Below are 13,053 nucleotides of genomic sequence, written 5' to 3'. Positions count from 1 at the left end.
GTTCGGATCCCGGGCACGCACCGACGCACCACTTCTCCAGCCTCATGGCCGTGTCCCACATACAGCAACTAGAAGGATGTGCAACTATGACATACAACTATCTACTGGGGCTTTGGGGGGAAAATAAATAAATAAAATTATTAAATAAATAAAGTCAATTGAGTTGGGACCTTAATTTCACCTACAAAATCCCTTCCTAGAAGCACCTATGTTAGGGTTTTATTGAATAACAGGGAGAAAGTGTGCACACTAGGAGATGGGAATCTTGGAGAAACATATTAGAATTCTGCGTGGGAGCCCTGAGAATATTCCTCCACTGAACATCCTCTTCTCTTAACATCTTCAATGTTTCATTATATCAGTATTGATTTATGTATTCATAAACAGTTTTCTTGAAAACCTACCTAAGTACTATTATAATACACAAGTTATTTCCTGAGAAGTTCTCATTGACCAAAATATCGTACTTCAAGTCTCTATGAAGTACACACATCTATTTCAAACAATTTAAATGATGTAGTATTACCTGAGAGATAAACTTCATTTTATCTTTCAATTTCTTATTACAATATTCCTAATAAAATTCTTGTGTCCATCTCCATATCACACAAGTGAGAATTTCCACAAGATATATGCATGAAAGATAATTGTTAAAATTAATACATGTGCAATTTTACTGTTAATTATCTACATTTATTTTCCCAAAAGAAAATTTAGACAAAATCAACTGCATGCTCTTATTGTCAAGGTATGGAATCAGAAAGATCCTTCAAGTCTGTCATGCAATGGTCTTTCCATGATAGGTCCACATAAAAATTCCCATCTTCTATTAGAAATAATATTTCCACATGTCAGATTTCCAAAATGGGCTGCAAAATGCATTACTATTTATAGAGAACCCTGTGATCTACAATATTCATGCACTAATGTCCCCTGTAAACCACTTGACCCGTTCCCCTAATTCACAAATGAACTCACCAAATCCCAAGAGAAAGAACCTATGGTTTTTGCTTCTGTTTTTTCACCTGGGACTAAAGTAGGTTTCAAAAGAAAACAATCATTACACTCTATTCAAGAGGACAAAGCCCTGGGATGGCAGGCAGGAGACCTTTGTCTGTATCCCATAGCTTACACCCACTAAATGTAGAGTTTGGTCAGTCTCTCCACCTCTCTGTGCTGGTATCCCTTAGCCAGAAATGGGGAGAATAATATTCATTTCTAGGATATATGTAGCATGTAACAGAGGGTTGCACTTCATAAATATCCACTCATGGTTTTAAACCAGAATTAGAATCATTATTGGAATGGTAGGTTTATAGATGAAACACAATCCCAAGAAAGTTTTAATGACCATTTATTCTATTATATGGCAGAGAGTTAGATGCCTATCATGTCCAGGGAATTCATTCACAGAGTGAATGGAAATCCTAATATGTGTCTCAGTCCACACAATAATATTTACTTCCCTTTCTCTATTTTTCATTTTTATGAAAATCTCCACAATTTTTTTTATAATTGAATGTTGTATATTCTATTAAATGGAAAATGATCAATCCCTTAGAAAATCCATGACATAGATACAAGCACTGTTTTATCTTTTGTCTAGTCCTATGTAGCATCGTTGAAAGGAATGAAAGTACAGGCAAGAAAGAGCCCAGTATGTGGAAGCCATATTGCCTATGCTCTGTTTCTGAGAACCAAGGAAGGGTCTATGCAATATACAACTCAGATTGTTGCTGTTCTTGTAGCCTACTCTGTGCCAAGCAATGATAGGCTCTGAGGAATCAGAAATGAATGAGACTAAGTTGTTTCCCTTCAGACATTCAAAATCTACTTGTATCAGGACAGAAATAAAATATTCTCTCACGATCTCAAGAAATCCAAATCTTCAGATCAGAGGATATTTTAGTTGGAGAGATGGTGCTTAGCCTTGATGATAATAATAATATCTAAAATTTACTTTGTCCTTACTATATGCATCCATCACATATTCAGTCACATGTTCAGTACTCATTTTGTTTAATTCATACTGAACATACTTGTATCAACTGGAGATCAATTCAGATAACAACATAGAGGCTCAGAGTTATTAAGGACTTTCCCAGTGTCACACAGATAATAAGTAGAACAGATGGATTTAAATTTAAATTTAAATTAAATAGTGGGTCTCTGAGGCCATGCACAGAACTTGTTCACTCAGTTTCTCTACACTTCAGAGAGTTTAAGCAGAGGCCCAGAGATCTCTTCTAAATTTCTCAAGGTATACCTTTTAAACACTTCTTGTTTCCTGACTAAGAAAGGAACCCAATATCCTGACTTCATGTCTCCTTAGAGATCAAGAGGGGTTAAATTACAAGAATGGAGGAGGAAGTGGACAATGAAGCAAAATCCAAGAGATCTGCCAAAATCCAAGAGAGAGATCTGCCCTGAATTGCCGGGAGCTGACTTTTTCTGTGGTCCCCACCTTGATCTAAGCCATCCTTCCTGTAGTTGATGTAGCAGGTTCAACCGCCTGCTCTCGGCTGTGGTCACCACAAACCACAAAGGGAGGAGCACAGTGAGCTAGTGTTTCTGCCTGGAGTAGCAGGGAAGAGACACGCAGGTTGAGTTGGCTGGAATACTGTCTAGGTGCCCTGTAATGGAGTTCACTGTCTGGATTCAAACCTGACTTTTCCCCCTTTATATCCCAAAGCCTGTTAAAAAATGTACAAAAACGTGCTCCTATCCTCAGCTCTAAAATGATGACAATGCACATTGGTCTCTTTCGGGGGTGGTAATTCAGATCAAAAGTACCAAGCTACATAAAAAACACAGCTCAGGACCTAGCATTTGGAATCCCTAGGTAAAGGTTTGTGACACTGATTACTGAATTATTTTCATCATTATCATAGTCATCACCTTCATGATCATTTAGAGTGCATAGGGGACAGTTTAGAGGGACCTATTTCCTGCTCTGGTGGGGAAGATGTCTATGGAAAATAGAACCAGTGTGGAAGTAAAATAGAAATCTAAATCAGAGTTCTAGGATTCCCATCAGAACCAACAATATACACTTTATAGGGCTCTGAGCTAAGTCTTTGATTTTGGTGTCCTCCCCTCTGGCTGTCCCAACTGTCCCGCTGGTCTTGATGATGAAGAAACCATGCTCTCCCAGTCCTCCCTGTGTTCAGTGTGTCCCACTGCACTTGGCACTCATTGGCACTCATTGGGCACTCTGCTGGGGCAGGACAGAGGAATGTAAATTGGCCTCCCCTCTCCTACCTTGTGTTGGATGAGGGCTGAGGCTCTGTCCTCAGGATTGGCAGGAAGATAGACACAGGTGTGGGCCTCTTGGTTCAGGCCACTACTCTGAGAAGAGGAAACACATGCATAGAATGTTATGCTATGTCCAACACAGCTGGAAAGAACAGGCTGATTATTTACAGCAGCGTGGCCTTGAGAGCTCAATGCACATAGCACATAATTAGCCAAATTCGTCCATGTTATACCAATATCTGAGAACTTGCTAATTTAATGGAAGAGGAAAAGGAGAAAAGTGAATGTACTAGGAAGGATCTAGGCCCCTCCTCTTTTCAGGAGGAGGGTGACCTCTACTCCTCACTTCCGAATTCCAAGTTGCTTACCTTATAAAATTTGAACACACTTTTTTCAATTAGAGAAAGCAATTTATGACTTTTATACCTGCAAAGCCCATTGAATTAGTCATGTAATTTAGAGAGAAGTAGGTCTTCTATACCAAGAATCTGATAGTATTTCTATGTTCTGAGTTAAGATTTGCATCTCTAAGGAGAACTTCCTATTTTTCTTTCTCTAGTGCTGGTTTCAGATTTTGGGTTTTATGTGTTGGAGATTTATGTTTTTTGCTATTTTGAATGACAGTCTTGATTCTAATTTTTCTGTCCAGTAGATGTATGTTTTTACATTAAACAATTGTTTATTTTTACATATTTATCTTGTAATTGATAGTTTGCTTAAATACTTTAAGTAGTCTCAGAGATGTCTACATTTAAAATGTAGGCTAGGGGCTGGCCCCGTGGCTTAGCAGTTAAGTGTGCGCACTCCACTACTGGTGGCCTGGGTTCTGATCCCGGGTGCGCACTCACGCACTGCTTCTCCGGCCATGCTGTGGCCACGTCCTACATACAGCAACTAGAAGGATGTGCAGCTATGACATACGACTATCTACTGGGGCTTTGAGGAAAAAATAAGGAGGAGGATTGGCAACAGACATTAGCTCAGAGCCGGTCTTCCTCAGCAAAAGAGGAGGATTAGCACGGATGTTAGCTCAGGGCTGATCTTCCTCACAAAAAATAAAAAAATAAAAATAAATAAAATAAAAAATAAAATGTAGGCTAGGGCTGCAGTCATCTCAAGGCTTGACTGGAAGAGTATCTGATTCCAAGCTCACTTACATGGCTGTTGATAGCATTCAGTTCCTTGAGGGCTAGAGGATTCCTTTAGCTTCTTGCCAGATGGGCCTCTCCATTAGGCAGTTGACAACATGGCAGCCGGCTTCCATCAGAGCCAGCTGGTGAGAGAGCAGGCAAGATGAAAGCTGAGTCTTTCTACACATTAATAGTGGAAGGGAAACCCATGTATTTCCAAATTCTATTCAGTGGAAGCAAGTCACTATGTCCATCCCACACTTAAGGAGATGAGTATATACAAGGGTGTGAATACAGATGGCAGGGGGAATTGGGAGCATCTTTGAAGCTACCCACCACACAGGCCTCACCCTCTATGAGGACAGTTGGCTCTAAGAATAAAATGATGAAGATGTTCCTCTGATTTCCAGCATCATCTCCAAACCATCACACCATCATTGCTTCAGGAAAAAATTCCCTGGAGAAGGAAGGACTGGCACATGGAAGAAATTGCTCTGTTTTGGGTACATCTGCAGATCCCACAATGCTGCGTCTGGCCATACAGTCAGAAATCCCTCTGGTCTCTCTTACACTGCTAGAGATCTTCCATGGATGTCATTGATGTCCATCTATGTCAGAGCAAGCCATAGCTATTCAGTGCCTAAATTCAGCAAATGTCTGATTTTTGCTCAAGTAGACAGGGTTCATCTATCTCTAAACATATTTTCTTTAGAATCTTTGTGTTGGGGATTTCTAGGAGGGTGGAGGCATAAGAGGAGTCTGAACTCACCTCCTCCCATGGACACAACAAATTTACAACTACTCTTGGAACAATTACCCCTAAGAGAGAACTGAAAACTGGATAAAAGAGAACCCTCACAATAAGGGACACTGTTGACTGAGATGAAAGAGGCAGAAATTCCTTTCTGGAGAGGAAAAGGCCACATTTTAGCCGTGTGCTCCAGCTGAGAGCAATCGTAAGGTACAAAGCTTTTCCGGGAAGAGTGGGGGATCTGAGTGGGAAAGGTTTGCCACAATAAGCAGCTTTTGGACTCTGCACAACCAAGATAAGTGTCGTAATATCTGGCTTTGCTGGTATTAACAACAACGCGGAATACCCTCAGAAAAACTATTGGACATAAGGGGAAAGAAAAGCCTGCTCTTAAAGGGCCCACACAGAAATTCACCCATTTCGGAAAGCAACCTAAAATCACCAGAAAGAAAGTTGCACCGTCCTTTGGTGAAAAAAGACTCACTTCATAGGCTCTGGGTGCACCTCAGTAAAAGGTGAGGCTCCCCCAGGATGGGACCACCTCTCCAGGGACTGAAACATTGGTGGAAGCCATTATCGTGACCTAGTACAGGCATGCTGACACAGATGCTGGCAGATGCCATTGGAGTTCTTCCCCTGGTATGTTAGTGCAAGGGTCTGCCCCACCCACTAAAGCACCAATTTAATCCAGCTCAGCCAGGGCAGCTAGCCCACCCTAGGCCATGGCCCCACCCAACAGCAAGCCCTTGGGCAACTTGTGGTCCTGCATATGTGGGGTGTGTGGGACCTCTGCCGTGGGATGAGGGGGTCCACCTCTGTGGGGCAGGGTATGCACGAGGGGTGGACCTGCATTGGTGGAGTGTGTGGGGCCTCTACAGTGAGACAAGTCCACTTCAGTGGGTCAGAGCATGCACATGGGCAGGACTGTGTTGACAGGGTGTGTGGGCCCACGGGCGGTGGGGCTTGTCAGTGGCAGCAGACGTGTGCTTCTCAAACAGCTGCATAGGGGATCGACCCCACCTTCCAATGCCTGAAAACATTGTGTGCTGCCATGCCTGGGGCCGGCCCCACCTACCTGTACTCCTGAAAGAGCTGACAACAGCCTTGCAGGCTGGAGGCCCACAGCAATTGTAAGACCCCAAGCCCAGCACCCAGCCATGCTGGAGGACTGTTCACTTAACAGAAAAACTGCAGCCAGAATGTGCCATTAGACCTTGCAGCCGACTATGCTGGGGCTCCCCATGCCCAATAAAGTGACTGAAGGGACCATTGCAGCTGCACACAGCTGAGCATTACAACCAGCCAGGCAGGGGGACAGCTCAGCCTCCCTGTGCACCTGCAGCAAGAGCAACCCTGCACAACAGAAGGACACAGGTAGCCCACACAGGGGATACTCCTGGAACATTTGGAACTGGTGACGAGAGAGAAGCACGCTGCTGGGCCTCATAAGGCATCTCTTACATAAGGCCACTTCTCCAAGATCAAGAGATGTAGCTGACCTACCTAATACATAGATATAAGCACAGAGAAAGAGGCAAAATGATGAGCCAAAGGAATATGTTCCAAATAACGGAATAGGATAAATTGTCAGAAAAATAACTAAATGAAACAGAGATAAACAATCTACCTGTTAAAGAGTTCAAACAAATAGTCATAAGGATGCTCACTGATCTTGGGAAAAGAATGGATGAATTCAGTGAGAACTTCAATGAAGAACTGGGAAATATAAAAAAGAACCAATCAGAAATGAAGAATACAATAATGGAAATAAAAATTCACTAGAGGGACTCAATAGCAGAGTAGATTATACAGAAGAATGGATCAGTGAGCTGGGTGAAAGACCAGAGGAAATCACTCAAGCTGAACAGATAAAATAAAAAATAATTTAAAAGAACAGGACAGTCTAAAGGACCTCTGGGACAACATCAAGCACCCTAACACCCATGTCATAGGTGTCCCAGAAGGAGAAGAGAGAGACAAAGGGACAGAGAATGTATTTGAAGAAATAATAGCTGAAAACTTTCCTAACCTAAAGAAGGAAACAGACGTCCAGCACAGGAGGCACACAGAGCACCAAACAAGATAAACTCAAAGAGGCCCACACCAAGACACATCATAATTAAAATGTCAAGAGTTAAATATAAAGAAAGAATCCTAAAGGCTGCAAGGAAAAGACAACAAGTTACATATAAAGGAAACCCCATAAGGCTATCAGCTGACTTCTCAGCAGAAACCTTACAGGGTAGAAGAGAGTGGCACGATGTATTTAAAGTGCTAAAAGGAAAAAAAACTATAGCCAAGAATACTCTATCTAGTAAAGTTATCATTCAGAATGGAAGGAGAGATAAAGACCTTTCCAGACAAGCAGAATTAATGGAGTTTATCACCAAGAAACCAGCCTTACAAGAAATGCTAAAGGGACTTATTTAAGAGGAAAAGAAAAGACCACACATAGGAATAAGAAAATTTTCAAAAATAAATAAATAAATAAAATATGCAGTAAAGGTAGCAGATCAACCACCTATGAAGCTAATGTGAAGGTCAAAAGACAAAAGTACTAAAATTATCTATTTCCATGATAAGAGGGTAATGGATACACATGCACAAAAAAGAGGTTAAATATGATATCAAAAACATAAAGCATGGGAGGAGGGGAGTAAAAGAGTAGAACTATTAGCAACATAATACTAAAGAAAGCCACGATGGGATACAATTCTATTAATATTCTCAAAAAGTGAACAAAGTTCTGAGTGCATCCCACAAGCGTGTAACTACCATTCCTAATGCCACCTCCAGAGAGCATTCTCTCCCAAAAATAAGTCACGCCAGAGAGTAAGTTTTACTCTATTATATTCAGTATTATGTGTTTTTGAATGTTTGGGCGTATTGTAAAACTGCAATGATGGGAAATAAAGGTTCAATAACAGAGAAAAGGATAGGAAGAAAGGAAGGAAGGAGGACGGAAGGCAAAGAGTGAAGCAATATCTCAGAGTTATCTATGAATCTCCTGGACAAACTAGCTTTCAAATCTAGATCCCTACTCTTGAAGTTGAAAATCACATCACTGTTTTCATGAAAAATATGACAGCAAAGTTAGGATGTGGGCTCAGTGTCAGGTTTCCAGATTAGAGTCCATCCCAATTTCAATCACTTTCTCCAAAAGACAAGGTAAATGAGAAAAAAATCTCAAACTGTTGTCAGGATTACATAAAATTATACATGTAAAGCAACAAGAACAGTCTTGATTTGGCAATCACCATGGTTACAACCATTGTAAGATTTTCATTCCATTTATTCCAGGGAAAAACAAACACACAACCAAATTAAAGTGAAGATATCAACATATGAGAGGATAATTTTTTTGGAGATACAATGCCAGCACTTGATATCAGTGCTTCAGGTCTAATGTTAGGAATAGCAAATGGCTGTAAGAAAGCTGATCAAAGACAGAACTTCATGGACTATAAACAGGGAAGAAAAGTCAAAAAAGAATTACGGAGGAGGTTTTTGAGGAGCAACTAATACAAAACTAATAAAAGGGGGCTGGCCCTGTGGCATAGTGGTAAAGTTCAGTGTGCTCCACTTCAGCAGCCTGGGCTCACGGGTTCAGATCTTAGATGTAGACCTACACCACTCATCAGCCACGCTGTGGTGGCAAACCAAATAGAAAAATTGAGGAAGATTAGCAATAGATGTTAGCTAAGGGCTAATCTTCCTCAGCAAAAAACAACAAAAACAAAAAAAACCACAATCTAATAAAAGCAAAGTCATTACTGCTGCTTTGGAAATAGAAGAAATTAAGGAAGTCTTTCAGGGGAGAAAAAGAGCCAGGAGATTAAATTCACAATAACTTTCTTTGGGGCCCACCATGCCCACTTAGTTCTGAGGCCAGTGGCCCATCACGGACAAGGGGCTGCTCGGCTAAGGAGCCTTCTCAGGGCCCCCTTCATATCCTTGTTCCTCAGACTATAGATGAAGGGGTTCAGCATGGGGGTGATCACAGTGTACATCACTGAGGCGATCAGGCTTCTCTGGGAAGAATGGATCACAGCAGAACTGAAGTAGACACCCAGACTTGTCCCATAGTACAAGGAGACTGCAGAGAGGTGAGACCCACAGGTGGAAAATGCTTTATATTTTCCCCCTGAAGAGGACATTCTCAGTAAAGAGGAGACAATTTGAGAGTAAGAGAAGAGGATTCCAGTGAGGGGAAACACACCCAGCAGGGCAGTTGCTACATACATGGCGATGTTATTGATGAGGGTGTCAGAGCAGGCCACCTTGAGAATCTGAGCCAATTCACAGAAGAAATGTGGAATTTCAGTGCCTATACAGAAAGTCAGGTGCCTCAATAGCAGAATATGAAGCAGGGAGACCCAGAAACTGATGAACCAAGACATCAGAACGAAGAGGACACAGAGCCATGGGTTCATGATGACTGTGTAGTGCAGGGGGTGACAGACGGCCACAAACCGGTCATAGGCCATCACAGTCAGGAGGAAATTGTCCAGTAAAGCAAAAATCAGAAAAAAGTACACCTGAGTTAAGCATTCGATATAGGAGATGTCTTTGCTCTCTGCCTGGATGTTCACCAGCATCTTTGGGACAGTGGTGGAGGTAAAACAGATGTCAACAAAGGACAGATTGGAAAGGAAGAAATACATGGGGGTGTGGAGGTGGGAGTCAGAGCTAACAGCCAGGATAATGAGCAGGTTTCCGAGCATGGTGACCAGGTACATGGACAAGAACACTCTAAAGAGCAGGGGCTGCAGTTCAGGATCCTCTGAGAGACCCAGGAGGAGGAAATCTGATACTTCTGTGTGGTTTCCTGCTTCCATGTAGCTGGTGTGTCCGCTGGAGGAAGAGGCAAAAGCAATGTTCAGTGAACAGTCAACTGGCATCTCACCTGGTCATTACGTTTTGATTCCACCTTGCTTGAACATCCTGCACCCGCTAGTAGGCCTTCCAGTGACAGTGAATTCACTCAGCAGAATGGCAGCCCATTTTCATTTTAAATGTAACTATTTAGCCTTTTTAAAATTTAGCATAAATCTCTTTTTATCTCTTACTCACTGGTTTGAATTCTATTTGAGGCCATGGACATAAACCAATTTCCTCTATCACATGACACTTCCAAAGTAATTGAAGTATTTAATGACTTTTTCTTGATAATCTCCATACTTCCCTCATCCAAATAGCTCTATAATAGTTATAATAAACCTGGATTCTCAACTCAAACAACCTTAATTCTATAACCTGATGCTTCCTATTGGTGTCAAAGTTAACTCTCATATGCCTTACTTTTTTCCTTCCTAAAAATGTAGTTACTGATATTACCTTCTTTGTGACATTTAGAAATGTCTTTGTGCACAGTAGGCTCTCAATAAATGATAGATATTATTATTATTATTATTATTTTCTATTCATTTTATGACAATTATATTTTATATATAACTCCCTAAAACTACAGTATAGAGCCGTGACTTAGAAAATGAGACCTTGAATCAGACTTCCTAGAATAGAATTTTAGTCCACCAACATACCATCTGTGTGGCAGTGAGAAAGTTAATTAATCTCTCTTAGCTATAGATATCTCACCTCTACAATGGGAATAGTAAATATTCCCTACATTGTAAGACTTATGAGTAAATTAAATGAGATGATGCACATAATTTTTCTTGAGATTCCGTGACATACAGTGGACACTTGATAAATGTTCTTAGCACTTGTTCTTAACATCACAATAAATCTGTCTTGCCTGGCTATCATTTATCAGCTTTCCCTTAGACTAAGGCAGTCATAAAGGGTGGAGCTCTGATTATTATAAACACAGCATGTCTGTTACCTCTTTTGACTGCCAGGCAGCACTAATTAATGAAGATCCCTAAAGCTCCCTCTTTCAGAGACTGCCTGCCAGGTGGATTCTTCTAAGAAGAAGGAAAAATGCAGACTACATAGATAAGAGGAGGAAGCAAAATCACATAGCCATTAAAATAAAATACAAACATGTGTGTGAGTGTGTGCCCATGTGTACATGCTCAGAGGTGGGGATGTGTTGTATTAACGATCAATGAAGTTAAATGTAAAAAAAATAATAGATAGATTTGGTTAAAAATATATGTTTCCATATATCATATCATCCTTAAATATTTAAAAGGCAAATTCAATGAAAGTGATTACATCTCCATGATAGAAAAAAGTCAGAGTTTTAATGTCTAGAGAATGTGATTAAATAGAGAAAATAAATCATTGAGGATCAATTTAGTCTGGGGAGGTGGGTAGAAAAGCCTTCTCTGAAATATGAATATTTGAGCCATGAGAGGGAGAATGGGTAATTGTCAACCAAAGGAAATACAGAAAGGACAAGCATTTTAGGCTGAGAGAACAGAACTCATGTTTGCCCTGTGGGTCAGTGAGCTTGGGAATGAAGGGACTTGAGAGTCCAGTGAGATGGAGAACAGAGAGTAAGGGTCAGGAGGACAGAGTAGGGGAGGCCCACAAGTCCAGCATCTTGTACTATTCCTTGTTGTGCCTCTCACATTAGTAATTTTGTGTTTATTTGTGGGTCAGAGAATGTGACTGGTTTTTGTTGTTGTTGTTGTTGTTGTTTTGTGAGGAAGATCAGCCCTGAGCTAACATCCGTGCTAATCCTCCTCTTTTTGCTGAGGAAGACCGGCTCTGAGCTAACATCTATTGCCAATCCTCCTCCTTTTTTTCCCCCCAAAGCCCCAGTAGATAGTTGTATGTCATAGCTGCACATCTTTCTAGTTGCTGTACGCAGGCCGCGGCCTCAGCATGGTGGGAGAAGCAGTGCGTCAGAGTGCGCCCGGGATCTGAACCCCGGCCGCCAGTAGCGGAGCGCGCACGCTTAACCGCTAAGCCACGGGGCCGGCCCAGAATGTGACTGTTTTTACTCTCCAATGTCTTTCAAGGGATTTATATGGTGTCGGGCACATAGTAGGAGCTGAACACAGGCAAATGTTACATGTGTAGTAAAGATTGAGCTGCAAAGCATCAACTATAACACAAAAAAGACATCTTCAAGCTCACCATACACCTGACTGTAGACGGAAAATTGAATGATGACGTTAAATCAAATGTATTCATATGTATTTTAAGAGAATAATACATCATGAATAAGTAATACTTTCTAGGAATGGGAAGCTGGTTTAATATGAGGAAGTTTCCTAACATAATTCATCACAAAAATAGGTCAAGGAAGAGAATCATAACCATAATCACAATAGAAAATATATTTGAAAAAATGTAACAGCCATTACTGTGGTTAGCAGCCAGGACAGAACCTCTCGCTAAATGAGGAAACTAAGGACAATTTCTTAACCCAATAATGAATGACTGTTTTAATCTATAGCCAACAGGACATTCTACATGACATCATTAAAATATTTGTGTTAAATTCATGAACAGACCAAGGCAGTCTACTCCAACTTCCATCGCTCAATATTCTCCTGAACACTTAAACAGACTGATAAGATGAGAAAAGGAAATTGGCCTGAGTACCAAACATCGGAAATAATTATATTATTTGTAGATGGTATTGTGAACAGTAAAGTGAAACAACAGGAACAATCAACACAGAATTATTAAGGGCTATCAGTGAGTCAAATCTACTGCAAAAAGAGTTAGGGTATATAATAGAAAAATTCAATCACATGAGGAAAAAAATAGGCAACACTTGGGTGCATAATAGATTTCCAGCGAGTAATTAGTGAATAAATGATCAGACATAGAAAATCTACCAGGAGCCTACAATTATGGGAAAGAGCAGAGAAGAAGTGGAGACTCTTCAGAAATAACTCTTATTGGAAGAGGCTCTAGCTTCATAAAAAGAGAGAGACAGAACAAGAGCTGGAATAGATTGATTTCAGTAGAAACTAAAGTACCTTCAAAGTACAG

The 13,053-nt window shown here is 40.9% G+C and overlaps 1 protein-coding gene across 1 annotated transcript; it reads right to left on the bottom strand.

Moving 5' to 3' along the window:
* Positions 1–9,035: 9,035 nt before the first annotated feature.
* On the bottom strand, positions 9,036–10,013 carry LOC101401115 (olfactory receptor 7D4-like). The gene has a single exon (XM_004442599.3). The coding sequence runs from the start codon at positions 9,972–9,974 to the stop codon at positions 9,036–9,038; it is 939 nt and encodes a 312-aa protein (XP_004442656.2). The 5' UTR covers positions 9,975–10,013.
* Between the last annotated feature and the right edge of the window lie 3,040 nt (positions 10,014–13,053).

Source organism: Ceratotherium simum, chromosome 39 (assembly GCF_057802395.1).
Source record: "Ceratotherium simum simum isolate JZ-2026a chromosome 39, ASM5780239v1, whole genome shotgun sequence".
In the NCBI taxonomy this organism is placed as follows: Eukaryota; Metazoa; Chordata; class Mammalia; order Perissodactyla; family Rhinocerotidae; genus Ceratotherium; species Ceratotherium simum.
The sequence above is the reverse complement of the archived record's forward strand: the minus strand, read 5'-3'. Positions and strand labels throughout refer to the sequence as shown.